The sequence below is a fragment of the Drosophila navojoa genome, chromosome 2 (assembly GCF_054131105.1).
Source record: "Drosophila navojoa isolate 15081-1374.11 chromosome 2, UAZ_NAV_1.0, whole genome shotgun sequence".
Classification (NCBI taxonomy): Eukaryota; Metazoa; Arthropoda; class Insecta; order Diptera; family Drosophilidae; genus Drosophila; species Drosophila navojoa.
This window is the reverse complement of record NC_142890.1, coordinates 848,506-861,192: the sequence shown is the minus strand read 5'-3', so window position 1 is coordinate 861,192 and position 12,687 is coordinate 848,506. Positions and strand designations below refer to the sequence as shown.

The window sequence follows — 12,687 nt, the reverse complement described above, 5'->3', positions numbered from 1 at the left end:
AGGAGAGGCAACGGCAGAGGAAGAGAGAGCAAGCTTGAACAGAGAGGGGAGAGCAGAGCAAGCGAGCACAGGTCAAAAGGTACAGCTAGACGACACACAGCAGAAAAAAAGAAGGAACAAAAAGGAGCAGAGGAGGAGATCGCAGAGGACTGAGCAGCGGAGTGGGCTTTAGGGTGAGTAGAGGACTAGGCAGAGGTGAAGAACAGTAGGTGAGAGACAAGTGAGGAGAGAAGTTTAGCCAGAACGGTGCGTGCGGGTGCGTCTGCCTGTCTGTGCATGTATGTGTGTGTGTGGGCTGGTAAGTTTGTATATGTCTGCATGTGTGTGTGTGTGTGTGTGTGTGTGTCGATGTCGACACAGCAATTTGTACAAGTCAAAACGATTGGCGCCAAAAGTCTACGGCGCTGGCATTAGCAAAAGAAACGCAAAAGGCACGAGATGAAAATGCGCTTAAAAAAGTGCCGAACGTGCCAAAGGTACATATATCCCCCCAGCTAACCCACCACAGCCCCATAGCCGCCTCCGTGGATGATAATTTATAGCATCCAAAAAGTTTTCGCTTCTTCCTCTGCTGCTTCTTCATTTTGCCCCTTTTATTTTTTGCTGGCTCAACTTTGGCATGTTGCGCGGCGTTTGCGATTTTTAATTCTTGTGCTAAATTGTTTAAAAATGTTTTAGAAGAATTCTGCAAAAGCGCGTACAACTTTTACCCGCCCACTTTTAGCCCTTTTGGCAGCAGCAGCAGCAACAGCAGCAGCAGCATCTCGCTAACAAAGTTTGCGGCATGTTGACCACTTTGTCGCCGCCTGAAAATAGTTTTTTACTATTTTTTTCCTATCTATCTATCTTTTTTTTTTTCGTGAAGCTCAACTTCCGCTTGGCTGTCGATGCAATTTGTATTAGCAAAGTTTTGCGCAAAGAATTTTTGTAAAAGCACAAAGTATCCGAGAACTGTAAATTTGCAAGTGCTGCAGAGCTGATTTATGGTCAATTAGCGCGGCGCTTAACCGAATCTCTCGTTAAAACTAAAGCTAAAGTTGAAACTCACTCTAAATAACTAAGCTACCACAGCATACTCTCTCTCTGATTATGTGCGTGGGTGTGTATGAGTGTGTGTGCGTGTGACACACTATGCAAATCAATTACACCATTATTATGTTAGTTAGAGAGAGATGCCGCTAGTCAAGTGAGGTGAATTGCCACCCAGCCAGAGTGTGTTGTAATTGCATGGGCAGCGTTGACAATTGCTTATTATGCTTTGTTCTCTTTATAAACATCACACACACACACACATGCACACACACACAGCCACACATTTACAGCTATGGCTGCGTTCAAAATCCTTTGCCTTGGTGCCCATTCATCAAAACTCTTTCGGCACTTTGTTTGTTTGGTTTTTTATGCGTTTGACTTTTATGTGCGACATTTAGTACCAGCAAACGAGCGCTAGAGGGCGCGGCAAGGGTCGTAAAAGCATTTAAGCCGATGCCGTTGCTGACGCCTTTACTGATTTTATGCTCAGTTAACCCGATAGTGCGCGGCAGCTCTTCACGACTTTTGCTTTGGCTCCTGCTCCTGCTCCTTCTCCTGTTCCTTCTTTATGCCATTATTTTATGACTTAATATGCTTAAATTTAGCACTCGTAAAATTTAATTTAAATTGATTTTTGCGGTTCGATTTGCCGTTCGCTGTCAGTTGATTATGAGACTTGACTCAGTTTTATTCTTGTTGCTTCAGAAATGCAAAACTTGCCAAATCAAGAACTAAACTTTGCATACAGCAACAAATTTGGCACATTACAAGTCTCTGTCTAGCTCTCCCACTCTCTCTTGTGGCTGAAGAAGCGTCGTTCGCTGCGGCAAATCACAGCGACGAGGTGGCCGAGAGGTTAAGGCGTTGGACTGCTAATCCAATGTGCTCTGCACGCGTGGGTTCGAATCCCATCCTCGTCGAGTGGGAGTTCTTTTCTTATTATTTTTATTTTATTTTTTTCGTTTTCTCTTTAAATGTTGCACCTGGCCAAGAGAATTGTTTAGATGCAGCCTCTGCCAGTTTTATTTATGACAGCAGACACTTTTGCCTCCAATTGGAACTATAGCTCAAATTTCGTTGATGAAAATGGAAAATGGAAAAATGGAGCTGGCACTCGCACTGGCATTGCCTCTGGCCGGATATGTCAAATAGTTTTCTCCTACCAAATGCTACCCGCAGCACTTGTGGCAAAAAAAAAAGAAGAGAAGAAAAATCAAAGTTAAAGCAAATTTGGTGCTCGGCAAAGATGCAAAAAATATAAGAAAGAAATTTTCAAGCGGGTGTCAACGACTGCTCAATACTCATTGAAGGAACTAAAGTGAAATGAAAAGTTTAATTTAAAAATAATCAAATTTAAATTTGTTTTAGGAGAAAGTCTACTTTGGAATATTATTTATGTTTTGCTAAAATTCGAGATAATAAAAAAAATACTTCTCCAATTTGTCCTAGTGACCCTAGTCAAAATGTCTGTCCCATGTCGCATCTTTAGAGATATACCGAGCAGTCCGAGTTTCAAAAAAGCCAACATACCCGCTTTAACGTTTCGCGAACGGGCATAAAAAACGAAAGAAATGAATTGGATTGAATTGAAATCGTAGGCGATAAAAATAAATCTTTGCAAGGCGACGCCAACAGCTGACGGGGTGGAAAGGATGCGAGGACGAGGGGAGTATGGCTGGTGTGGAGAGGGGATTGTGGATGAGGGTGGAGATGGGGGTGATGGGGCCACGGGGTGGCTGCTCAAAATGATGAAATTGAAAAACTACACGAGCTGACGGCTGGCGCTTGCATTGGCCAACGTATGGGGTTAGCGTTGGCCATAAGTCATACAATGTGCGTTATCCTTGGCGTCAGCAAGGATATTGTGTCGCCGAGCCGCGTCGCCGCGTGGCAGCTTCAATATGCAAATGCTGTTCAATTGCGCTTGTCTTTCCACTTTTATGCGCTGCTCAGCTTCAAAGACCTCTTTAAACTCAACTGCTTTTCGGCTAGGGATATATGTATGTATATCCAATATACATATTGTAATATATATAGATATATATCATACACATCAGGACACTCGCCTCTAAAGACTTCCCGTTGCCATAAATTTTGATGCGTTTTCTATCGCTGGCCATTTTGACCGACTTCATAAAAAACTTTACGACATGCAACAAAAAAGAACAAAAATTTTCATCTCAAAAACTATAAATTGAGCAGCTCACAGCGTGGACTCTACGACTCTCCTCCTTGAGTCTATCGATATTCACTTTGGCCTTTCTTTATATATTTTTACTTCCCTCCAAAGTGTTGTCCATGTGCACAAATAGATGTTATTTAAGATGTATTTAAAACTAAATTACTCTAGATGAAGATGGATTGATGGATTGTTAGAGAGATGAAGTCATAAATGGAATGCGTATGATGATGTGATATATTCATATTGGCTATGGGCTCTATAGGCTATTAAACAGATATGATGAAATGATCTGGAATGTCTATGTTAAGTCTTAAAGCCTTTAGAGAACTGTGGTAGAGAGAGAAAGATATAGAGAGGAGTAAAGAGGGAAGCAACAAGGAGGAATGCAGAGAGACAGAAAGAGCGGAAGGTGAAGTGAAAGAGAGAGACACTTAGTTAAAAATAAAGTCGGTTAAATAGAGAGAGAGAGAGAATGGCAAACACAAGGACATAGGCAGAGAGAGAGAGAGAGAGAGAGAGAGAGAGAGAGAGAGAGAGAGAGAGAGAGAAAGATAGAGAAGGAGACAGAGTTAGAGAGAGATACATAGAGAGATACAGTCAGAGAGATAACCAGCGAGAGAGAGAGAAAGAGGCAGAGGGCTTCAAATAGACAAAGTGAGAGAGTCAGTGATATAGTGAAAGAGAGAAAGAGAGAGAGAGAGAGAGAGCGAAGGATAGAAGGATAGAAGATCAGACAGATGGTCGAAAACAAAGCCAGTTAAGAATCTAAGAAAGAAGCATGGAGCAAGACTCTTTGTAGGCATATAAATAATACAAATACAAATGAATAATAGCCATAGCCCAAACATAAATGGCTACAGTAAAACCTCATTAAACTCGTACACGTCTCTGAGTGTATTTTTATGTTTAAAGTCTCGGCAGGTTGTTGCGGTAGTCAAGGTCACACACAAAGCTGATCCGAAATGCAATCATACGATACGCTGCTCTTTCAGCTATTTTTTTTTTTTATCTCTTTATGCCTTTTTTTTGCTTTTGGCCCTTCAAATGCTCAAACGTGCCTCGGCCCTGAGCTCTGTAAGTTGACCCGGCGGCACTAGGCTTGTACACACACGCACACGCACACACACACACATACAGGCAAATAGAGCAAATGACTCAAACTGAAAGTCAGTGGGGGAAGGGGCGTGTCAGGGCTTGGGTCTGGGCAACCAACTGTGCGGCTATGCGGTCCGGGCTGTGATTGAATAATCGTGCGCCAAGTCGGGAGTGGAACAAATCGTGTCTAATAGACTGATTAATATCACAAGATTTTTGCAGTCGGTTCAAGTCAAGCGAGCAGCCCTGAACTCTGGCCCGCCCCCAACTTCCAGCTCCCAGCCTCGCAGCCTTCCAGCTGCCGCTTCCACTCAAACTGCTGCCGCATGTAACATGATTTCGTGTGGATTAAATGTGCTTAAATTGATTGATTGTTAAAATGATGTATGACCATCGAATGGCTATTTTTTTTTTTGCCTCGTTTTTTTTCCTGAGTCCAACACCTGTCTACTCTTTTCATTGCCCACCACTCAGTCTCTCTCTCTATCTCCCTCTCTCTGTCTCGTGTGAAGCTAAAATTCTTTTAATTAGTTTCAGTTGAGCGCAAATTTGTTATTTTTCGCCTTACAGCTAAATTGAAGACATGCAGCTGAGCTTTGTATGCGAAAGACAGAGAGAGCGTGAGAGTGAAGATAGTGTAGACTTGCTCTCAGCTCTTCCTTGCGTTGCCGCTTTAAGCTCTCTCTCTCTCTTCTGTTTGATTAGTTGCACTTGAGCTGAGCGCCATTTTTGTTTGCTCTTTGTTTTGATTTTGCTTCACATTCACATTGAGTTGAAGTGAGAGAGAGAGAGAGAGAGAGAGTTTGCAGGCGAATTGTTGTTGATCTAAGCCCTGTGCTTTCGTCACACACTCTCATTGAGCTTTTATTGGGATTAGTTGCATTTGAGTGGAAGTTGAAGAGAGCTTTGCTATTAAGCTCTATATATATGCATGTTAATTGTTTTTATTTGAGCGAAAGCCTATTTTTAGTGGAAGGTAAAGAGAGTAAAGAGAGCAGAGCAGCAGAGTGGCTTAAGCTGGAATTGATTTCACTTGAGAAAAATCCTAATTTGAAGCCATTTTTCTGTTTTATACTCTTGTGCTCACATTTGAAATTGAGTTATATTATTATATATGTATGTGCCCGTTACAGTTAATGGAATAGTTCTTTCCCTTTTAACTCTGCATTCAAATTATATGTACATATATTGTATGTGTGTGTGGCCAAAGTGATATATATGTACGGATATCCGCATGTGCTCATTGATTTACTTTACTCCAGTGGAAGACGCTCGGAAGTATGCAGAAGTTTTTTTCTTCTCAAATTTTATTATCATAAGCAGCAGCGATAAACCCCACCTCCAGGCGGCGCGTATCCCTTTTGTACCTTACAAGTGGAGTCGAGCAGAGTACGGCGGATGCGTCGGTTGGTTATAAAGAAGAAATATTACACATTACGCCAAATTGTGGAGACTGTCAGGCGACAATAATAACGTTTAGAGTTAAATGTACAAAAGTGCTACAGACAATAGCAGACAGTTTTTATTGTAGCCAAAGCTATAGCTATAGATATATGTAGATATAGGTACAGTCATAAAGTCTTCAGTTCAGGCAAGTTTGCTAGGGGGAGGGACGTATGGAGATAGGGAGGTAGGTTGGTGCAACAACTCAGCTGATAAGAGCAATCAAAAGGGTTAAAATATACGCAATGAAGGAGCTGGATAAGTTTTGGTCATTTTGAGTTGCTACACGGCAAAAAAAAAAAACTCGAAGTTTTAAGTACTTGCATAACAATTTAAATCTAATTTTAATTTATGCAATTAAAGAAGTGGATTACTTTCAGATAATCCAAAGTAATTCGTACTAGAGATTGGAGCCTTGTCTCCCTACTTATTTTTCTCAGTGTATGTACTACACATATGACTCTGAATTCAAAATGGTGTCATTACTTAAATACTTAATTAATATAAATAGCGTATTACGAAATTTACAATTTGTATGCTCCCCTTAATTCACTGTATACACACATACACACACACATACATACATACATATATGGGCCAACGATTTGCACGTAATTTATGCGCTGTTCAATTGCTTCGCCGAGTTTATGTAAACGGCGGCAGCCACTAAATGTTAGACAGGGCCATTAGCTAAGCTCAAGCTAAATGGCCGATTCGAGTTGGCCAGGCCGGGAGGATGGGGCCAGCGCTGCTACATGGAAATAAAAATTTATTGCCAAGCCAACAGTAAGAAATCAAAGGCCAAGAAGAAGACGACGGCGAAGGCATGCAGAAAACTTAACCCAAGTACTTTGAACCGAAAGGTACACGGATGTGGCGCCCATTTGCTGTAAGAGAACTCGCTCGCTGCTAAGGACACTAATAAAATATTGAACGGGCCATCGATAAGCGAAGCAGTTACCCTACCACTCTCACCCTGCCCTCCCCTGACCCTCTCGCACCACTTGAAAACTTGCGATAAACTCTGAACGGGAACGTCAACGAACCTTTGGACAGAAGAAGAAGAAGCAGCAGGGAATTTGCCAAAGTGGAAAGCGCTTACGTAGGATGGCAAAGATGACGATTAAAACAAATTTCGACGACAACCTGGCGCCAGGTTTGGCCCAGCGGAAGGAAGCGAAATTGTTAAACGCAAAAGTTGCAAAATGCCAAAAGGAGTGCGAGGCAAACAGAGCGAAAGAGTGAGCGAGTGAATGAGGTTGCTAGCCGAAGACTTAACGAAACACACACACGCACACACATGAGCTGGTGTGTGTTTGCACCTACACTCTGCTCACGTGCATGTGTGTGTGTGTGTAGAAAAGATTTTACAATGCTCAAACACACACATGCAGCTGCTCTCCAGCTACTCTCCAATTGTGTGTGTGCGCGTGTGTGTGTGTGCAATCGGAAGAAACAGCTTTGCCATACACGCACGCACACAATCACACTCATGCTTGCACCTTCTCGCTCACACTCGCTCACTCACACTCCGCTCTCTCGCGCTCTGCGCTCTCGCTGGGTGTGGGAACTTGGCAACTTGCAGACAAGTTTTAAATGAATGAGCAGCGCTTCCGTTCAATGCGTTACACTGCTGTCCAGTGCAGCTCGCTCTGTTACTATACGTGTGTGTGTGTGTGTGTCCAGCTCCTGCCAAGCATGACAATGCCTTGCCTTGGAGATCTCGAGTGGCGGCCACTTGCCAATTGCGATTATGGTTTATGTACAGTGCGATAAAGGTCGTCAATAGGTCGCCACACACACGCACACACACACTCTCACAGAGTATGTCCTTTTTTGTAACATCCTTTGCTGGGGACGAAAGGAGCAAGTTTCTTGTATCAGTTACTGTTACAACTTACTGCTTGCTGACCAGTCGAGCGCCTTCAATGGCTCAATTATTTTTGGACAATTTGCGAATAAACCAAAGTTTGGCAAGTGGCATTGAGAGCAGGATGAGACGGAGTCCATCGATTACGCTTGAAGTAGAAGCATGTGAAGCATTCAAGCCGCGCTGCTCGAGTGTTATTAGCGTAATTGAGTTGCTGGCCAATTATGCATGCAAAGGCTTTAAAGGATACGCTTAAGGACACTTCAAGTATCTGTCTTTGTAGTTCATATTGATATCCCTATTTTCCATATTGCATGTCCTACATTCACTTATTCGACGTCTTCCCATATTTCCATTGTCAGTTCTTTATACATTCTATTCTCTTATCATACTTCAATATTTCCATATTCCATGTTCCCATATTCTATATCCCATATTTTCATTCTTAGTTATTTCCATATTCCACTGTTCCAATATTCCCACATTCCATATCTCATATTCCATATTCCATATGCAAATACGCTGCCGTCTATGCTCGACAGTTCTTGAAAATTGCATTTTCTTAATTTATTTGGTATGCAAATTTATTTATTGACTGCATTTCGGCTGGCCAAATGGCATTGGCCATCAGTCGGAGGACATGCCACAAGGACATGCAATCATAAATCGATTGTCACACTCACACACCCGCAGAGAGAGAGAGAGGGAGAGAGAGACACACACACACACCTGCACGTTTCATTGCATTCCTCACACAACAGAGCTTCAATCTCCGTTGGCGGCTGTGGATGAAATGGCTCGAAATGAGATTTTACAAATTTGCTGAATGAAATCTGTGGAGGAGGCAAATTATGAGATGCAGATGGAGTTACGCTTAATCGAAAGCAATATCTATCAATCAATGTGGTTACTTAAGACATACATATGTAGATATTATCTATTAGATAAAATAGAAGAGGTGTCTAGAGAGGGATAGAATAAGAAGAAACTAAGGAGAGAGCATGAATAAAAAGAGAATAGAGAGAGAGAGGGAAAGAGAGAGAGAGAGAGAGAGAGAGAGAGAGCAAGCTAACTGGCAGAAAGAGAAGGAGATAGATATTTAAAGAGAGTGACAGAAAATTTTAAAGGTCAACTCTATTTAGTTCATGAAAATCATACAGTAGCTCGGTTTAATGAAAATACATTCATAAAACAGAATTCTCGTATGAATGAAAGCTTCAATTTTTTCTAAGAAAAAATGATAAATACGTAAATACATATGTACGTATGCAAATTATAATATACATACAAACATTTATACACTTTCCCTACGTAGTGTGTGTGACAAGTGTTGAAAGTTTTTCTTCATAATTTTAAAGCTCTTCTAGCTTCCAGCCACAATAGCAACCCTATCTAAAGACACTTTATAGCCCAGTGCGAAACAAGTGTCAAAAAACATGAAGTTAAACCACGCAAAAGGCAAACAAATGTAAACCAACACTCACGCTCACTCTCTTCCCCTCTCACTCTCTTCATGCTGACAGCTCAATAAAAAACAATGTAGCTCAATTGGATCACGCGGCCAAGTGCCGTCCGCATTGACGGGTGGCAGCACTGGCAGCGCCTGGACTTGCACTCTCCCTCTCTCACTCATTTCCTTTTCTATTCCGCTCACTGCTTGCTGCTGGCGTTGCCACCCCACCCTCGAGACATGCAAAAGCCAAAATTTACTGTGTGAATTCTTGCGCTCAGTGGCACATGCAAACATGAACAAGTAACGGGAAATGCCAACGGCGCGAAGTGAAAAGGGAAGTGGAAAGAGATGGGGAAGCTGAGCCTGAAAATATGCAATGAGCCGCATGCGAAATTTGTGCAGGCAAAAACCACAATGAGAACCAAAATTGCCAGCATAATTTATGTATGCTGTGCATGGTGTGAGTGTACATGTGCGTGTGTGTGTGTGTGTGTGTGTGTGTGTGTGTGCAGTGTTTGCCATCGCTAATTAGCGGCATAATTTAATTTCCAATTGGGAATTGGCAACGAGCGCAGAGCGCAACGAATCAGCTCATTGCCAACTGGAAGCGAGCCTGGCACAAACATTTTAAATGAGCGACTTGTTGCGTCACACACACACACAGAAACAAACACACGCACAATGGTTTCTACACTTGCGAATATTACAATTTGGTAAAGTTTTGATAATAAATCACGACAACTATGTGTGCTGTTGTTTTTATTATAAATATGTTTGTTATTATTATTGTATAATATATATATTTTTTCAAATTTTATTATTTTTATCAAAAATTCAATTTAGTCCTCATGCCGAATTTAAAAATGTTTCAGTTCCTGGTTGTTTCTCTCAGTGTATGCGTATGCACATGCATAACAATTTTTGTTTGACTGCAATCGTGTGCTGCATAAAATATGTTGCATCCACCCACAGCTCGCCGCATGCAGTATGCAGCATGCAGTTCGCAGAGATCTATTTGGCAACTGCCAAAAGGCTACTTCAGTCGGCTTCAGTTGCAACGGAGTTCAAGTTAAAGCTGATGAGAGCAAGCGAAATTGAATTAAATTAAAATTGAGCTGGACCCACACACACACACACACACTGACACACGCACATATATGCAGACACATGTTAGCCATATGTGGTGTATTACACTAACAAATGATGTTGACCGCCCATGGTCGAGATGTTAATTAATCTTGATTTTGGTGCCGGGTCGAAAGTCGCTTGCATCAAAGTGACAATTAAATTAATCATGATGGCAAACGATTATGTCAACAGGACATGAGACTGGTGACTGGATGAGACTAGGAACAGGACAGGATAGGACACGACGCGACATGGCATGCCACGCCGGCTCATGCCACGCCATGGCATGGCTAGGACGCCCGCAGCGAGCGACTAGGAAACGGCAGCAACTGTTGAAGGATTTTGCGCCTTTGTGAATCTCTCTGCATTTGCGACACAATCTCATTATTTTCTGCTCGGAAACTTATAATTAACATTTTGACCGCAATGAAATTTGCACAGAAACCAAATTCAGTTTATATAGAAAAAGTGGAACTAAAAAAATTAAATATATGTATATAAGTGTGAACTTTATGCTAGAGCTATTTTTAATTAGTTTTGTGGCTTTACACATGCCTTGCTTTAAGACATGGGCAAAACATGTGCAATGTGATATACAATATTTATATTATTATTATAATAAATCAATAGCAATAGCAATTAAGATTAATTCAAATTTCTGTTTGCATCGAAAGTATCAAGTTTATATATCAATTTAATTTTTAGTTTAATTTACGTGCTCAATAGAAATTTCGTGTCACGACTCACACTCTACTCATTCCAAGGCTGAAATTCCAATTGGGAACAACTACAGCTACTTTTGGAATAGCAAAGACAGCTGAATATGCTGATTAGTACAGCAACATTCTCTTACCTATAGCTAAGACACACACCACAACCTTAACCATTTCGTTAAATGTTTAGCCAACATGAGTAGTGCTGCGTTCAGTGTCAAATGTATTGCTTAAATTTAACATTATGTTGAATAAGTATCATATTTCTTTTAAATTTGAGCGACAGAAAAACTCTTTTTGAAATCTTAAAATCAAATTGAAAATAGTGATAGTAGTTCTTATTGGCATAGCCAAGTCGCAAACCAATTATTTTATTTTGTTCATCAAGAGGGTGATGAAGAGCACTGTCATATGTGGCGGATAGTCGATTAGTTTTGTTATCGTAATTTGCAGTGTTGAGAAAAACAAATGTAAAGGAAAAACTACTTGCACGAGGCTACGCCAAGCAAAATTAAATATTACACTAAATTGAATTAGAAACAAACAACAGCAATGGGCGAAACAGAGCCGGAGGTCGAGGTCAATGGCACCGAAGTCGATGAAGATGGCCAGGACGATGACATCAAGCAAAAGAAGCAAACGCGTCACGACGGCGGCGCCGCCGACCTGGAACGTGTGACAGACTATGCCGAAGAGAAGGAAATCTCAGCCGCGAATATATCGAGTGTAAATTGAAATGGAAATTCTCTAATTGCATGCAAACTGAGTTCACAGTTCATTGATCAATCCATCAATTTCAGGCAGTGGAACAGTTTGGCAACCAGCGCAGCAAAGAGAACGAGCTTAGGGTGGCCAAGGAGAAGGAGCTGCAGAAAGTCCAAGTGAAGAAGGAGGACATTGAACTGATTGTGAGTAGCTAAGCCCGCCCCATTACTGAAAGTAGTGGCCCCCAATTTGATGCTCATTTCATTCGTAGATGAACGAGCTGCTCGTGACAAAGGCCCAGGCGGAGAAGGTGCTGAGGGAACAGAGCGGCGATGTTGTTGCTGCCCTGGAGGCCATCATCAGCAGTTGAAGAGCGCCCGGAGCGATGGAGCCCCGTTTCTTTTACTTAGCAAAAACACTGCTTTATTTGTACATTTATATAACTAGTAAAGAAAGAGAAATCAAATCAATCCAGTTGAATATAGATTTTGATATATGTTTCAAGTTTATTTATGTGTGATCTAAACCATAAGTTGTTTCATTTTGTTATAATTTATTATCCATTTATTTGGTGTTCTTCCAACCAAAACATTTGACTAATGAACCAGCAAAGTACAGTGAAACCTCTCTCCTAACGTAAGCTATCCTTAGAGACTGATATAGTTTAGTTAATTTTTGCATACTATAAAATTAAATTGCACGCACAGTAAAATTTCACTATAAACTTTCAAGAGCTTAGTAAAACTTTTTTTTTTTTTTTGCATATATAGATAGCGGGTTTGTCCGTTCAACAAAATATTCCTTTAGGTAGGATATTATAATAGTACAAACTCTTTTTACTTAGATAATGTGAACTTACATATACAAAGAAAACTCTGCCGCGGCGAACAGAGCTTGACTGTAGTACAATTTCGTTTTATAGATAAGATATAGAAAATCTGTGAAGCTAACAAATTTTTGCTTTGCTTAAGAGATTTTATCATCTACTTGGGTCGAGAGAGAGGCAGCTGATGTTTCTCATTAAAACTATGCGTAAATATTGTAAATTGATGTGTGTGTGTGTGTA

General features: G+C 41.1%; 1 protein-coding gene and 1 non-coding gene across 2 annotated transcripts; both read left to right on the top strand.

The window, feature by feature from the left end:
- Nucleotides 1–1,870: 1,870 nt before the first annotated feature.
- TRNAS-GCU (transfer RNA serine (anticodon GCU)) lies at nt 1,871–1,952 on the top strand. The gene has a single exon. It is a non-coding gene; the product is annotated as a tRNA-Ser (tRNA).
- Nucleotides 1,953–11,327: 9,375 nt separating this feature from the next.
- Nucleotides 11,328–12,082, top strand: LOC108659216 (huntingtin-interacting protein K). The gene is made up of 3 exons (XM_018112048.3): nt 11,328–11,642; nt 11,717–11,824; nt 11,893–12,082. Exons 1-3 carry the CDS (start codon nt 11,469–11,471, stop codon nt 11,989–11,991), a joined length of 381 nt encoding a protein of 126 aa, XP_017967537.1. The 5' UTR covers nt 11,328–11,468; the 3' UTR covers nt 11,992–12,082.
- The last annotated feature ends 605 nt before the right edge of the window (nt 12,083–12,687 follow it).

Excerpts from the sequence above, each read along its gene's own strand:
- LOC108659216 (XM_018112048.3), top strand. The coding sequence starts at position 11,469 with ATGGGCGAAACAGAGCCGGAGGTCGAGGTCAATGGCACCGAAGTCGAT. Across the intron at positions 11,643-11,716 it reads CAGCCGCGAATATATCGAGT|GCAGTGGAACAGTTTGGCAA; the intron begins GTAAATTGAAAT and ends CATCAATTTCAG. Across the intron at positions 11,825-11,892 it reads AGGAGGACATTGAACTGATT|ATGAACGAGCTGCTCGTGAC; the intron begins GTGAGTAGCTAA and ends TTTCATTCGTAG.